The 15,971-nt window shown below is 40.6% G+C and overlaps 1 protein-coding gene across 1 annotated transcript in view; it reads right to left on the minus strand.

The window, feature by feature from the left end:
- Positions 1–4,819: 4,819 nt before the first annotated feature.
- Positions 4,820–15,971, minus strand: part of VWF (von Willebrand factor) — a 127,139-nt gene continuing 115,987 nt past the window's right edge. The window contains exons 47-52 of the mRNA XM_005532685.3: positions 15,825–15,935; positions 12,609–12,707; positions 11,085–11,213; positions 9,492–9,531; positions 6,632–6,729; positions 4,820–5,162 (exon numbers count right to left, since the gene is read on the minus strand). Coding sequence (XP_005532742.2) covers positions 4,974–5,162; positions 6,632–6,729; positions 9,492–9,531; positions 11,085–11,213; positions 12,609–12,707; positions 15,825–15,935 — 666 coding nt within the window. The 3' untranslated portion in view covers positions 4,820–4,973. The remainder of the gene's footprint in view (positions 5,163–6,631; positions 6,730–9,491; positions 9,532–11,084; positions 11,214–12,608; positions 12,708–15,824; positions 15,936–15,971) is intronic.

Raw genomic sequence — 15,971 nt, forward strand, 5'->3', positions numbered from 1 at the left:
TGCCTTGATCCTGCTTTAAGCAAACCACAAACTGAAGCTAATTAGTGAGACCACCTGGTTTGGTGATTACCGTCATGGAGGGAGAGAGACCAAGCTCCCATGACCTGAGGGGCCGTGGCAATTCTCTGCTGGAACTTCAGCACCTTGTCTTCATGTTCCGTAATGCCACAAGAAGCAAGGTAACAAGAGGCATATTTTTCCCAGAAGGCAGTGGAGAGAAAGGAAAAAGGCTGGTGCAGAACCAGGGCTCTACAGCAGAGCCAGTTCTGTCCAAAGAACCAGCACTCAAGGATCAGGTTGTCTTGGAGGTGGTTTCTGTGGGGAAGAGTGTCTTTATATCTACAAAGCTTCACAGTGCTTCCAGGTAGGAGGTAAGTGTAGAAAGCTTTCTATAAGGCTCTGTTTCAAGTACTCCAGTTACCTCAGTGCCTGAATGCCCTGTCATTCCTGCATGAAATATTCAGGAGTTTATCTTGTAATCAACTGTCTAATCAGAACAGGTGATGGATCCTGCTTAGCCTTCAACCTTGCAATTTAAGCAATGTATAGGGAAGAAAAGTTGTTGATGACCAATGCTATTTGAGAAAGGACTTTTGCTATCATTTGCTAATGATAACTGGAGGGAGATGTAACTAATTTGAGCCCAAATCTTTTTCCTCTTTTAGCCTATTTATGATACTATGATGGTTTATCTAGTGTGATGGGGAAAAAATGGTTTAATTCAATGCTTGAATAAAGTCCAGTGGTTCTGTGACCTTGTGAATCAGGACAGTACGCTGTCATGGTTGGCAAGGGTAGAAATTGTCTCTGCCACAAAGACATGTGCTGGCGCACCCTGGTTGTGCTATCAAACATGCTGAATACATAAAGGGAGCAGTGCAGCTGTTGTGTCCCAAATTTGGGCTGGGTGATGTAAAATTTTCTCAGAAAGACTAAGAAATTTATATGGGGCTTTAAATTCATTAGAACACGCCACTCTTCTTGGACCCTACTTTGGCATTTCATATCTTCTGACCAATATATCAACAGATATCAAATACTTTGTCCTTTTTACCCTGCTAGTATCTTATGTTACTCTCAGAACATCTTTCAGAAGTTTTAAAAACAATTAATCTCTTTCCTATACAGGGAACAAATCTCCTGCTTTCTACACCTATCTCAGGGAGATGGAAATGAAAACTTTCTAAAGCTTTCGCTATTTTCCATCCACAATCTCTGCTGCTTCAACTAAGCTGAAAACCAGAAAGGCAAATCCTGGCTTATTCTGGAACAGTATAGGAATGTAGAGCCAGGTCCTGCTGGGATCCCTGTGGACTTATAGCTCTGACTGCATTGGTTCCAATTACCAGCTTCTATAAGCCGTAAGGATGGGTGTGTTACAGGTAATACACTTAGGTCAGGTAATAAATAATATACACAGCAAGATGAGAGGAAGCAATCTCCAGCTGTTTAGAATGGAAGTAGTCTATTTTTAAGACTTTCCAACTGAGAAAATCATATCTTTGCATCACTATCTTTCCTGACGTACCTGGGTATGGTGTTAATTGATAATGCAGAGTTGTGACAGATAATACCAATATACTCGATTGTGTTTCACCTGCTGTAGAGGAGTGTTTTTTGCAAGTCTGTAAATTTAGCAGAGAGATTAGATGCTTTGAATAATTAAGGAGTTATATAAGACTCCTCCCCAAATCCATTCAGCATTCCTGTAAATGTATCCTGTGACACACTCAACAATCCAGTTGGTGTTCTGAAACAGTGGGATGTGCTCCTAATCATTGGTGGAAAGGTAAAGACCAAGATAGTTCAAACCCATCAAGGCTCACAAACAGTATGTATGACTTAGGAAACAACATTCCTCAAAGCCTGGCTTCTGCTGGAGAATGCCAGTGGAGCAGTCAGATGTAGAGTACTGTGTGATGTGCTGGCACACTTAATTGTAGGCAGGACTGTGCTCTTCACTCCTGCCAGGGAGGAATGCTGCTAAAAGTTTTGGAATTGCACTGATTGGATCTGCCTGTGTGAAAGGCAATGAAACCTGCACAGAACAGGTCTGAGCCCACTGGGTCCTCAGGCAAAAGACAGACAGTTCTTTTGCGGCAGACTGCCTGAAAAAGTTTGATTCTCATGCCAGCAAGTCAAAGTCAAAAATGTATTTACCTCTTCAGCCTGATAAAGGAGATGGTATAACATTCCCTTCTGCTTTTTCTTTCTTGCCACTCTGCTTCTACAACAGGATTTTCAAGGACGATCCTTCTGGCCTTGCTCATGATGGGGGCTTGGAACACACAGGTAGTAGTAGTCAGGCCTGAGTAACATCTAGACCACACTGAAGTTGCCAGAATTCCCTGCTGTAAGTAAAGCCAGTAAGTGCTCTTCTCATGGGCTGCATTGCACTGACTCATACAATTAATTATCTAATTAGAAGACCTGTCTGCAGCCACAAAGCCTTAGGCTGCAATCCTGTCAGCTTTCACAAGCTAAGAAGGGTCAATCTGGGTAAGGGCACAGAATGAAACAAAGGGACATCCCAGCCATGGTAAGTGGAAGAGGATGACATTTGCCTTTTTCTCCAAATCTATCCCTTCTCTCTGCCCCTTCTGATGTTTTGGGTTGCTATTCCTGATTTGCTGATTCCTGAATTGCTGAGCTTCAGCTCCAGATGAACTGTTGACTGACCCAAATCCATCTGTCAGGGAGCTTAATATCTTGAGGGAGCTACAGGATGGAACTGGTGTGAGGGTGGAAGTAAACTGGTGACAAATCTACTGCAGCAAGTGCAGCTGGTGCCAATTAAAACTGGGTTTCTCTCTCCAGTGTTATTGTGCCCTATAGCAGAAGACACAGAGATGCATGGAAGGCCTGCACTTCTACTCTGTGCAGCAATAAAGGATGTCATGAAATAATAATAAAACAAAAAGGGCTCACAATTCAGGGTGTGTTGAATCCACAGCTGACTGGCAAGAGAGAAGGAGCAGGGATGTGGTAGTTTGGCATTTAGGAAAAAAAGTAGGAAATATCCACAGAAGTGACTCCTCAAGAGAGGCTGCGGGGAGTTTCTTCTCTGCTTGAGACCTGACCATTAGCTGGCCAGTTTGGAGAACTGACAGCATTTTGGAGCACTGAAAAGTGAGATCACCTTTGTGAATACCACCTTTAAACCAAGCCTGGGAACTTCTTGTCTCTGTCTCTGCCTGGTTTCTAAAAAAGGAATGCAACTTACCTTTTACATTCAAAGCAATGGAGTTTTTGTTTGTTCCCTGTCCTGGGGTGACTTTATGATCCTTGCATCCCCAGTCGCCTGGTTTATGTTACACATTAAAGTTCTGCACCTGTAAGACTGGCTCTGAGAGCAAAGAGGGGGAAGAAGAAACCACAGTTTGTGTTGAGGAAAACCATCACTTCCCCGCATCCTGGGCCTGGACTGTGTTGTCTCCAGCACAGACAGACAGAGGGACAGAGCTCTCTCCTTTGCTTTTAGTTAGTTTTAGCTAGATGAGGCAGAGGAGTTCCCTGGTTCTTTTTTTTTCTTGGATCTGTGCAAACTTGCTGTGGACTGAAAACCCAGCCAAATCCTGGGAGCTCACGCCTGTGGCCCACTGGGGCCTGGGCCTTGGCACTTAACAGCGCTGGAGGGTACTGATGAGAGACTGAGCAAGCTGAGCTACACCACATGAAAAGGACTTTTTCCTGTCCAGCAAACAGTGAGAGGTTTTATTGTTTAATATTATTCAATTTCTGTTAAACAGTTTTTTTCCACTTCTCTCCTAGTAAATCTCTTTTCCTGAACCAGTTGGGGGGAGGGGCTGCTTAGATTTGCTTTTGTGGGGGGACTCCATTTGGAGGTTTTCTCCCAAATTTGCCCTAAACCAGGAGGCTGGGGCTCCAAAGGGAGCTTGCCTTGCATATGAGGAGATGCATTGGCTCATTTAACCATGTCATAATGCCATTCATTATTTTAAAATTTTTAGTTAAACATGAAGCTTGAATAATTCTTGTCTTTCAAAAATATACATGGAAATAACAGTCCTCCCTCTCTCATATTTTTGAGAAATTAGTACTTCCCAATGAAACTGCTTCAGTGACACAAGATTCCTCCAGGACCAACAACACTCTGGAGAATCTTTTGTGTTCCATGGCCCAATTAGAGAAAGTAGAATTTAAATCCTTGTAAATATATGCCTTGCAGCAGTAATTAAATGAAACCTGCCACTGCAAATTCTGCCTCTAAATTAATTCCAATTTTTGGAACAAATGCAACAGGTGAAGTTCAGGCACATGGAAATAAGGGAGATAACCACTGAGCTTTCTCCTCAAGTTGGTTTGGACAAGGGCTGACTTAAGAGCTGTCCTTAACCCTGTACACAAGGACTAGCAGAATGTACACAGCCTGTCCCCAACACACAGTTTCTTTTTCATTCAGCTTCAGGAGAAACATGTATACATACTACAGAGATACATTTGGTTGTCTGAGCCAGAACCAGTATTGCTTGTGTACCAGGAACATCCTACTCTTACTCTGAAGCCTTATCCCATTTATTCGCAATTACTGTACTCCCTGAAAAGAATGGGAGGAAAAAGAGCAAAAAATTACAAGTCCATAGTGTGTCACTAAGGGCTGAAGTGGGGAATGAAAGTGTAATGTCTCTGCAGACAATACTAAATTACTTGGGAAATGTTAAGTATAAGCAACTGCTTCCAAGCATGATTTATTTGGGGTTTTCCTTTTGGGATTTTTTCAGTAATGTAGATTAATTTCCACAGTGAAATGAAGGGAATATCCCTCCATACAATCCACCTCAAGATGAATCATACTGTGTTCTGTTGTGCTGGTAAGCTTTATTGTTTGCTGTGCTGATACAATTATTCAGGATTCTAATGGATAAGGCAGTGTACAGAGAAAATGAGGCTTGCATTGTGAAGTTCCTCCATCATAAAGCTTCAGATTAAGCAACTGGGCTTCTGGGCAATATTCATGGTGTACACTTGCGAGCACGGCATTCACACAGCGAGGCAGAAGGGATGTAGTGCTGCACCATGGTCCCATTGGGACACCGCAGGGGGATTGTCACCATGGTGGTCTGAATGGCTGTACAGCAGCTGCACTGGTCTTCCCACTGCCCTGTCTGAGCAGAGTACCTGGTGGTGCTTCTGCACTTGCCCTAAATGGAAAAAGAAGAGAGCTGGAGTTTGAACACAGCCTGATTGCACTCAGAATCCTGTTTCTTTCCTTCAAAATCCATGGGTGAATTTGTCTAGCTTCTGTGCTCTGCTGTAAAACATGAACTCAGAAACAGTGCCTGACTTCAGACTGTGGGGTGCTACTCAAAGCGTAACTTCTTATGAACATAAGCAGAGCAAAAGAGAGGTGAAGAAACTGCTCACACACACACACACACACACACACACACACACACACACAAAAAAAAAAAAAAAAAAGCCCAGAATTTAAAATCTCAATAGGGAATGTCCAGAGCTATGGTGTTGGCTTCTGAGCAAATGTGGTTATCATGCATTCAGAAAGTGCTTTAGCCCAAATGCTGCAACCCACACACCCACTGTTGCCCTGCTAGTGCTATTTTTTCTTTTCTGCTTGTCTGGCCACTTAACTATTTTAGACCAAGCTGTCAGTGCCTGTAGCTATAAGCCTTCATGATGTAAAAACATGTAGCCCCACATAACACTCTGTCAAAGTCCATTTCCATTGGTGGCTTTGTGCTCTTATTTTCCAGTCTAATTAAATTAAAATATCCTATCATTATCAGGGAGAACTTTAGAAAAAATGTACTTACTACTATTTATTCCCAGTATAAAATCTGGTCTTCTGCAGGAGAAACATTAATACTCACGACTTTATGACTAAGAACCGTTTACTTTGTAGACAGGACAAGAGGTTAAGAATTATTAGTTATGCCATAACTTGGACTGCACACAAGGGTTGATTAAAATCCTTGTATTGGGTGTGGTAATGTTGGTAAGAGCAGAGATGGGAACACCCAGAAGGGAAGTTATGCTCCTGTTTTAAAAGGAAGTTGCCATATAAGGTGTAAGCAGTGATGGGCTGGAAATTAGACTTTTAATCTGATTATGGAAGACACAAGACATTTAGAACACAACAGCTTGGTGCTAAGGCTAACAGAAGAATCCCAGAGCTTATAGAGCACACAAATCAAATCTTGGCACTCAGGTGTAAAGGTGGTTTAAAGTGTCATTTATCTAAATACCTATTTAAATTCCCCTAATCAATGCAGATGCTCAGTGCTTAACTGCAGACTCAGAGCTGAAAATCAGTTTCACAAATGTGAAGATAAAAATTCCTTTTTTTGTAATGTAGAAACTCCTAACAGAGCTACTTCAGAGTCATTAATTTCTGATGGAAGCAAGAGAATGGGATGAAGGAAGCCTTTGTGTCTAACATATGTGCCTTTTTACATGCTGGTTTGACTAGGGAAAATTCAGCATCACCAAATTACTTCAGGAAATAAGTGCCAATGAGCTTAACACCAAGTCAATCAATGAGAAACTGATGCTCCACTTACTGAAGTGAAATCATGGTGAAGGAAAAGGTTTCCTTCTAGGAAAGAGAAAGAGAAGGTCTTGGGGCAGAGGGGGGTTGATTTTTGTTATTTACCTCACAATGAGAAATGGGCACCTCCTTTTCAGCCACACATCCATTGATATTCCCATACTGCAGTCTGGTGCTAACTGTATGACATTCCACCTCCACACCTACCAAGTAAAAAAAAAGAAAAAGAAAAAAAATGTTTGACACTGCTGACAATTGCTTTTTGTAAATCACTTTCCTTTACTCCTGAAATTGCCATCAGTGAAATGTTATTCCTGGTAAAATCCCTAGTTGGTGTGTCTCCTTAAAGTAATTAATGTAGAGTTGTGTGACTATTTCACACTGTAGCCCTGAAATTCCACTAGGGGAGGGTTTCCCTCATGTTTCCTTTCAATTGACTGCTTTGTTTTAAAGTCACCTTGGCCATCTAACACCAACCTCTTCCCTGGTCCTAGACAATTCTCCTGTTAACTCTGGTAACCAACAGGGATTCTGTTCCCCCACTTTGAAAGAGAACCTCATTATTAATATACTCAAATACAAATTAAACCAGAATATTTTCTTCCGAACTCTTGCATGTTTTGGTCTGCATTTAAAAACTTGTGAAGGAGCCAATGCGTTTTTTCAGTGGGTATTTTGTGCACAAACAGCTGGTCTTTGTAGTGTTACTATAGTTTTATGTCTCAGTGAAAAGACAGGCTCCTACTCATACTCATTTCTAGCTAACCAATGAAATTTCCATGTTTAACAGAATATAGGACTGATTTTTAGGTACTACACAAAAGCATTTCAGAAAGTTTAAGGAATTCAGCAGGGCAACTGCACAACTAAGTCCATACACAAAGGAAAGATATCCGACTTCCTACCAGCAAACACAACTTCCCATCAGAATGTTGGTACCAAATTGACTCTGTGGTTTGCTAAAACCTTAAATTTCATTTAAAAAAAAAAAAAAAAAAAAAAAAAAGCAGCTTGTTTCTGGTTCCAGGGCTGGAAATGCCCTTTCTCTTTTAATGATTTCACCACTCATTTACAAAAATCGTCCACCTGAAAGGACAGCTGTTCACACAATTGAAAAGTCACGAGCCTCAACACAGCTTCATCCCCTTTTTGATCCTGACTTATCAACTTGTTCTCTAGTTAATTTACCTCTGTTATTTACTTTTTTTTGTTGACTGTGCCTCCTCCGCAAAGGCAGGTGCTTGTAACTTAACAGGACACGTGAGATTGAGATCAACAGAGAAAAGAGATGAGAAACAGAGACACAACTTCTTTCTTTAGTGAAAAAATAAGGACTATCCTTTGCCCATTATCAAGTCCTGTGGCTAATACCACAAAAATCTCATGAGAAAACAAGACCTGTTCACTTGTGTGTTCCCACAAACTTAAAAGCTGGAACAATGCCCTCAGACACACTAAAAAATTCCCAAAAGGAAACTGGCTCCTCAACCGATTGCTAAGCCAAAGGCATCAGCCTGGACTTGAGGGAACAAGATTTTTCCCCAATTCTTTATGGCACAGGGACATCTAAAAGACAGACTCTCTCAAGACCTTGGAAGATAACATATAATATATGTCCATGAGAAACTGAGCTACATCCAGGCAAAACATCATTGGGAATAAGGATTTGAAGATCCATTCAGTATGGGAGGTTTTAGGCATGCAGTACATCACTTAGATCAATTTGCCTTTGCTGCTGCAGGGAGCTATCACTTTTAAATTACTTGTTAAATAAATCTATGCATTGATCTGCGCTCATTTGGAATTAGTTTCTCCTGATTACAGTGATTGGCACTCAAAATTACTAGAGCCTGCCCATTAGCCTGTCTTTTAAATTTCAAAATCTGTTTTTGTTAATAAATAATTTTGAGTGTTTCTTACTTGTAGCCTGGTAGATTAAAGCTCCCCTAACCAAATTACCTGTTTGATCCATTTGATGACAGTCTCTCAATAGCTTTCTGTCTCTCAAGCCAGAGCTCAGTGATTATCCAGACAGGCAAAGGCTGCAAACTCCCTAGGAGTTACCATCCTTCATCAGGGGTATTATTGCAGCAGCTCGTGTGCCAGTGTGGTGATGGGCTGCTATGCTGGCCATCTTTTATTTATGAGCACATGCATAGCAAAAATAAGAAAATTAAAAGACATAACAGAGGCAAGATGTTGATAGTCTGACCTTAAAAGAGAATTTCAATCCTTTGTTATCTTTTTTTTAATTTATATAAGCTACAGTATTATTTTTTACTTTCAAAGGAGAAAACTGAGAGGTTATCTGTTCACAAATACCTCAGAGATTCATTTTAGAAATGAGAACCCAACCCTGCAATCCTTCCTTATGTAAGCAAACCCGTCCTACTCTCACAGCTTGACTGACATTTGGATTATCCACACAAAGATGCATGAAATTAAGAGTTGCAGAATTGGCTTCTAAACTGCCAAATTTAAGAAGCAGTCAGGCTTCCATAGGAATGCTTTTCCCCTACTATTTCTGGTTAATATGTTATCAAAAACATTACTGTCACCAGCACTGGGCTTTTTTGATTAATTAATTTTAAGTTGATAGATTATTCATGAAGTGTTTTCCTCACTTATTCAGTAGTATCAGTTTATGTGACTTGTCAGGCTGTATGTGCAGGACTGTTCCTGTTATTACCAGATGAACAATAAAATAAAACATTCATAATTAACATCTGCATAAAATGTGGAGAGTATCTATTTCTTTCTAAGCATTTGGGAATACTGTCAAAACACGTGCTCTAGATGACAAAACATGACAGCAGCATCCCAGTCATAGGGTGGACTTCTTTGATGGTTTATTATAACGACATTGCTAAGCTCTGTTTCATTACATTGCATAATATTGAAAATGTAGGTACTTACACACTCTGCCTTTTTCATACTTTTTCAGATTTCTGGATTGTTTACTTACATGTGTCACAGCAAGTGTTGCCAATTTTTGCCATTCTGCCCTAAAATGAAAAAAAAACAGAAAATTCAAATTTTGACACAAGCGATAACACTTCTGCTGAAAGAAGATGTATAAATCAGGGTACTAGGCAAAAAAAACAAACCCTGAATTTCTATATTATACAAAATCACAAATCTACATTAATAATCTTCATTAATTTTAAGATTTTGAATTTGGGATGGTATTTGCTGGTAGTTAATTGGAAGTAATTGACTTATTAGCAAGTTCAGCACCTGAAAATATCGCTGTCACCTTCTATTAGGAGCTTTCTAAAATAAAGACATTAAATACAAATAAATTCCTGGAAACCAGAAGGATAAAACCAGTAACATTCAAGTCTTATATCTGTTTAAGAAATATCACATCTGTCAAGGAAGTTTTAAAGGCCAAAGAACTTCATGTTACTTGTTTCATTGCTACCATCCAGAAAATAATTCTCAGAAATATACGTAATGTGCAAATTATTGAAAAACTACAGTGAAAGAGAAAATGAAGAAATGTTTTACACTGCAGGGTGATGCCACTGTTACACTAAACCCCTGAGCTTACATGCTAATTTTGGAGGCTTTTTTAAATTAAAAACCCTAAAATTTTGATCTGCAACAAGATGAAAAATACTAATTTTATACCTGAAATATTTCTTTTGGGGGGAGATAGAAGAATAAATGCAGTTTGAGAAATTTTGTTTAAACTGTTTTTCACTGATTTTCCATTAACATCATTGAATATGATAATAACCCCAAGCCTGTAATATAATGCAGCATTTTTTTTTCTAAATCTTTGTTTATACAACAAAACTGTGTATTATAATTTCACAACGTGAGAAATGTCCTGTAGAAGCTTTATTTTTTCCCACATCATATGTAACAAATCCTCCATTTGTTTCATGTGTATGAGCAGAGTGGTTTGGACACAAGCTTTATTAAAGGTTCCCTGCTTCCTGCCATGCCCAAGAAAATGGGAACAGGTGGATATAAACACCTGTAAGATGTGTAAAACCTGACAGATAAACAAAATCAGGGCCCCATGTGCTACACTCGCACTCACTCTGCTCCTCAGTGTCTATTAACCACAAATCACAAGAAAGATGGGTGAATACTCTGTAAAGGGTTTATTCTGCTAAACAACTGCAATTGTGGAAGTTTGATCTTCCTACAGCACTGTGAAAACTCCTTTCCCTAACCTCATGTAACAGCAGAGAAAAAGTATCTTAGCATTTCATATGCATGCTTCTCTGTTTGTGTCATTGTCCACACAGTTTTTGCTGTGGATCCCAAACCAAGAACATTGTTAGAAGCACCACTTGCAAATGTTTGATATTTCAAATATTCAGCCTCGTATTCATAACAGAATTATGGTCAGCACAGTCCCACAAAAAGCCAGCTTATATTTTAAAACAGAGAAAACCTACATCTTTCTGAGTTTCAGAGAAAGTTCAAATCCGGTTTAGGCAAGGTATTGGGAGAATGTTGGGGTTTCCCACCCCAGCACACAGAAGGTACCAGAAACGAGTCCATTAAGAAACCTGGAAACAGGCCCCATTTCACTACTTACTCCTTCAGCCAAGCATCTTCTGGCATCAAATGGAGGACAGCCAGTGATTCTCCTTTCCCAGATAAATTCCCCTCTCTCATTTACACTACAGGAGTGACTATCACAGCCATCCTGAAGGGATGTATTTGCCTGGAAAGATTGAAGGGGTGTTAGCTTTACACAGAAACAACAGGGGACAGGAAGTTTTCAGAATATTCCTTTGCTGATGTCTCAATTAAAGTACCATGGTGGTGACATTTATCAAAAAAGTCATTATCTTCTGTTAAATTCCATGGCCATATTGATCACAGCTCTGCCCAAACCTGACCTTTTCAGCTTTTGTCAGGGAAGAAATTTCCATTAACTTAGGGGAAAAAAACTTCTCTAAGTGAGAGATTTGGGAATCTAGCCTATTATCTGTCTTTTAAAGAGACATATGTACAATTATTTACCTTTTGCGTGAGTGAGGAACTTCTTTAGAAAATATATATAAACCCACATCCCCATCCTCACCAAATCATTTAGGTTGGAATAAACCCTTAAGAACAAGTCCAGCCATTAACCTCCCACTGCCAACCAAGTCCACCACAAAACTGCATCTCTAAGAGCCACATCCACACATTTTTAAAATCCCTCCAGGGCTGGTGACTCAACTACTGCCCTGAGTAGCCTGTGCCAAAGCTGGACAATGCTTCCCATGAAGGAAAAATTTAATATCCAATCTAAACATCCCCTGGTGTAACTCAAGGCTGTTTCCTCTCATCCTGTCCCTTGTTCCCTGGCAGCAGAGCCCGACCCACCGCAGCTGTCCCCTCCTGTCAGGGAGTTGTGCAGAACCAGAAGGTTCCCTCTGAGCCTCCTTTTCTCCAGGCTGAGCCCCTTTCCCAGCTCCCTCAGCTCCTCCTGGTGCTCCAGAGCCTTCCCCAGCTTTGTGGCTCTTCCCATACTCTCCCCACCTAAGACTTTTCACAGGAATGGAATAAAAGAAAATTTTAGATGTTGTCTCTTGTGACAGAGGATGGGGTTTAACCAGAAAAATATCCACTCCTGTTTAAGAAGATATCATGCATTAAGACCAGGCTGGATGTGGCTCTGAGCAACCTGCTTTGCTGGAAGGTGTGCCTGCCCATGGCAGGGCATTGGGACAAGATGATGTTTGAGGTCCCTTCCATCCCAACCCAACCCATCCCATTCTATGATTCTATGCTGGAGCAGTTTCTCAAAATCCATATTTTCAACTTAACTATTTCACATTTAAAATAGGCTTTTCATTTCCTCTAAATACCTGTTGGAGGTCATAGTCCAGTTAAAGTTCCGTGATAATATTCTTGAATCTAGAATGCCCCTCTAGAATTTTGCACTGCGGTATGAAGTCTCCTATTTTTTCATTTACAAACAAATTACTTTCCTTGATCAGTTATTCTGAGATACAAAAAACCACCATGCTACCTAATCAAAAAGGAAGAAAAATGTTCTTCCCTGGGGTTCAACAGAAGTGGATGATACATTTATATTCACTCATAAATAAGAGTGCTTAAAACTTACCTGAAGATATTGAACCCTTCCATCTCTCAGCCTGATGCTACATGAAGTCGGCACACATTTTCCACAGCAAGAGCCACGGATTTCCTGCCTTCTGTAGTTCTAGAAGGTGAAGGACATTTTGCTGGGTTTATTTTATTTGAAGCATGCATCCTATATTTATTGTAAGATATTGGTTTTTTAAAAAAAAAAGTAAGATTCAGTAGACAGTCATAGCCAGAAAAATGCTACTCAGTAAAACCAATGAATTCTTCACAGTGAAACATGGAAAAGCAGTTGGAAATGCTGAAACTGGAGAGAAAAGGGCAAAATATCCAGTAAGCATTGGGCAGAGAAAGAGCAGAATAAGGCTAAGCTGGAAAATTTGGAGTATGGAAAGAAAAAGAAAATGGCTTGATAGTACCAGAGAGTACAACAGCATCAGAGAAGGTACAATATAATAAAAGGGGAAAAAGAAAGAAAGAAAGAAGGAAAGAAGGAAAGAAGGAAAGAAGGAAAGAAGGAAAGAAGGAAAGAAGGAAAGAAGGAAAGAAGGAAAGAAGGAAAGAAAGAAAGAAAGAAAGAAAGAAAGAAAGAAAGAAAGAAAGAAAGAAAGAAAGAAAGAAAGAAAGAAAGAAAGAAAGAAAAGGAAAATAATGGAGCTCCACAAACAGCACTGAAGGGAAAATCATGTGGCATGAAGGGAAAAAACGTGACAGAGCATAGAGGAATGAGCAGCACTAGGTGGAGAGACAGAAAGGTATAGAGTGGATAATGGAAAGGAAAAAACCAAACCAAGCAGAAGGGAACTGAGCTGACACATGAAGTGTCCCACAGTAATGTCCCCAGCTGCTCCAGATAACCAACAGCTGCTTATGATGAGATAAACATTTTTAAGAAAACAAGCACTTTTTGGTTCAGTGAAGGCATGCATGTTATCCATATGTTTTTTATAGAAAGAGAATTTAGGGAGGGGTGGTTACTATTAAATCATCGGGGGAAAATGTAGTTCATTGTTACTTAGATGAACTTTCCTACTAGCAAAAATATAAGCACCTAAAGCAGGTCATAAAATGACCAAAAAAATAACCCTCCTGAGCAGAATCTGCTGGAGTTGGCTGCATTTCAATTGCCCGTGCTTTTCCTTACACAGCTTCAGCATCCAGGAGAAAGCAGGTGCTCCTGAGAGACTTGGTACTCTTAACCCATTGGTACTGTTAAATTTTATCCATTAGCAAGGAATTGTTTTTAATCTGGGTATACCATGAAGTCAAATGCTTTGAGACAGGAAAGATCCTGTGAAGTGTATGAATCCCACTGGCCTTAGGGGGATGAAGACATTCTGTATCTTACTTGATTTTTTTTCCCCTCAAGCTCCACAAATTCATTACAATGGCTAGGAAGGGATATATAGTCCTAGACCTGCAACTTCCCTTGGGTGGCTGCACATCTCCACAAACACAAGTTCACAGTCTTTCATAAGCCCAACTGGAAATGGCCCTTACTTCAGGGTTTTCCATCTAGTCTGGGTCACGTGGGGAAATGGAGCTGTTTGGGAAATGTGTGGGTGGTGAAAGAATCAGGAGAGGAATGTTTCCCCATCTTATTTTTTATTATATATTATATTGACTCCTCTACCTTTAAGTTCTACAGCTGGATCCTTGCATCGAGTAGCAAGAATGGATGTTTGTGTGTCTTTGTGTGGGAACATACACATGCAGACATCTCTGGCCACAAGTATATCAAATTTATCTGTTTGGGTTTTTTTTCATGGATCTGCCAGGTAATATTTTGTGGAAGTTATATTTTGAGAAAGATGCACGGAGCATGGCCATTTATTTTCCCTTCAGAAGCCTATGTCTATAATCAAACCTCACAGAAGGGGTGATATTAGGGTCTAGAACACAGAAACAATATTCCAGATTGTCCTTTTTGTCACAGGCTACATCTACACCACCAAATAAAAGGGGTCAAGGCCAGTTTGATGGCCCAGTGGACAAGTGGAACAGTTATGAATTATCTGAGCTGCATTCTCCACATGAAACTGGCTAGTCTTGGGTTGTCCTAACCACTGACCTGTCCCCGGAAGTCACATCATCATTTTTCTACCCACAACAGGCCAGCTGGGACACTGTTTACAATTCTTCAAAAAACGGGTAGAAGGAAATAATTCAAGCCTGCAGTCTTGGTCTTTTTTTTTTTTGGTAGAGGTTACTCTCTACAGAGACTTAACTACATTTCCAGTTGTTACCACTTCTACTTCAGGATGAGAGATTGGACTCATCAAGAACTCTGCCCCTATGTGTTGCAGGGACCCTGTCAGTGTATGCCTCTCCTGGACATCAGCCAGGAATCCCACATGCTTGTATTAGAGATGTGGATTTTGGGTGCCACGGCCACCACTTGCACAGGCCCTGGTTTTGGCTGGGCCCATTGGGCTCCATCCACTATTCAGGGAAAGGACAAAGAAGAGGAAGAGGCATTTAAGACTTTTTTCTGTGAAACTTAGCTGGTGGTCTGTGCTCTTTGGACACAGGGAGATCAAACCAGCCTCTGCAACTCACTTAGGTCTCCTCTACTCGAGGCCTTGATGCTAAGAGAGAAAACTACACAATTAAGCAGAGCTAATCAAGCAATCCTGGTACACTGTTGGTCAGTGGAGTAAAAATGGAATATTATCCCTATATCCCTCTGACTTTCTCAGCCAAACTCATTCCTTGCATGTGATGGCACCAAAGCAGAAGCAAAGACTTCAAAAACCAGTGGGAACTGATGGGGACTTCAAATCACTAAAGGCATGGGCTGGGAACCAAACAGATGCTACTGAGCCCAGCTTTTAGACAATTTGGTAGAGTGATAGGAAAGGCCTGAAGTATGGAGATCTGTCTGAGCTGCCAGTCCCTGGAGGGACAGATAAACTGTAGTAAAGAGGACTCAGCATTTCCTGTTGCAAATGATTTGCCAAACTTTATATTGCCCTAAGGGTAAATGAGCTAAACTATACAATAAAATCTGCCTGTGGAGCTGAGTACCATGTACCATCTTTGCTACGCTGATGATTTAGATCAATTTTGGTGCATATCATCCAATCCATGGAAAGATCACAGAGCCAAGACTTCTCAGAAAAACATGAAGAAAGGCCAAAGGCCCCAGAGCTGTACCAGACATAGTGTGTATAGAGAAGAACACGACTCTCATCAGACACATTCCTAAGCAGACCCCCAGACTGCTCCCACTCACCGCTGGGCAGGCCTGGCAGCTCAGTTTGGTACATCTCAGAGTGTATTTCCGAGGTGCTGACTGGAAGCAGTCACACGTCGTGCACTGATCCACCATCATGCGCCTCCCGTGCTGAAACATCAGAACCAGTTTGTCAGTGACCATCTC

Source organism: Pseudopodoces humilis, chromosome 5, assembly GCF_049639895.1.
Source record: "Pseudopodoces humilis isolate 2021_Gansu_Grassland_sample_001 chromosome 5, ASM4963989v1, whole genome shotgun sequence".
Classification (NCBI taxonomy): Eukaryota; Metazoa; Chordata; class Aves; order Passeriformes; family Paridae; genus Pseudopodoces; species Pseudopodoces humilis.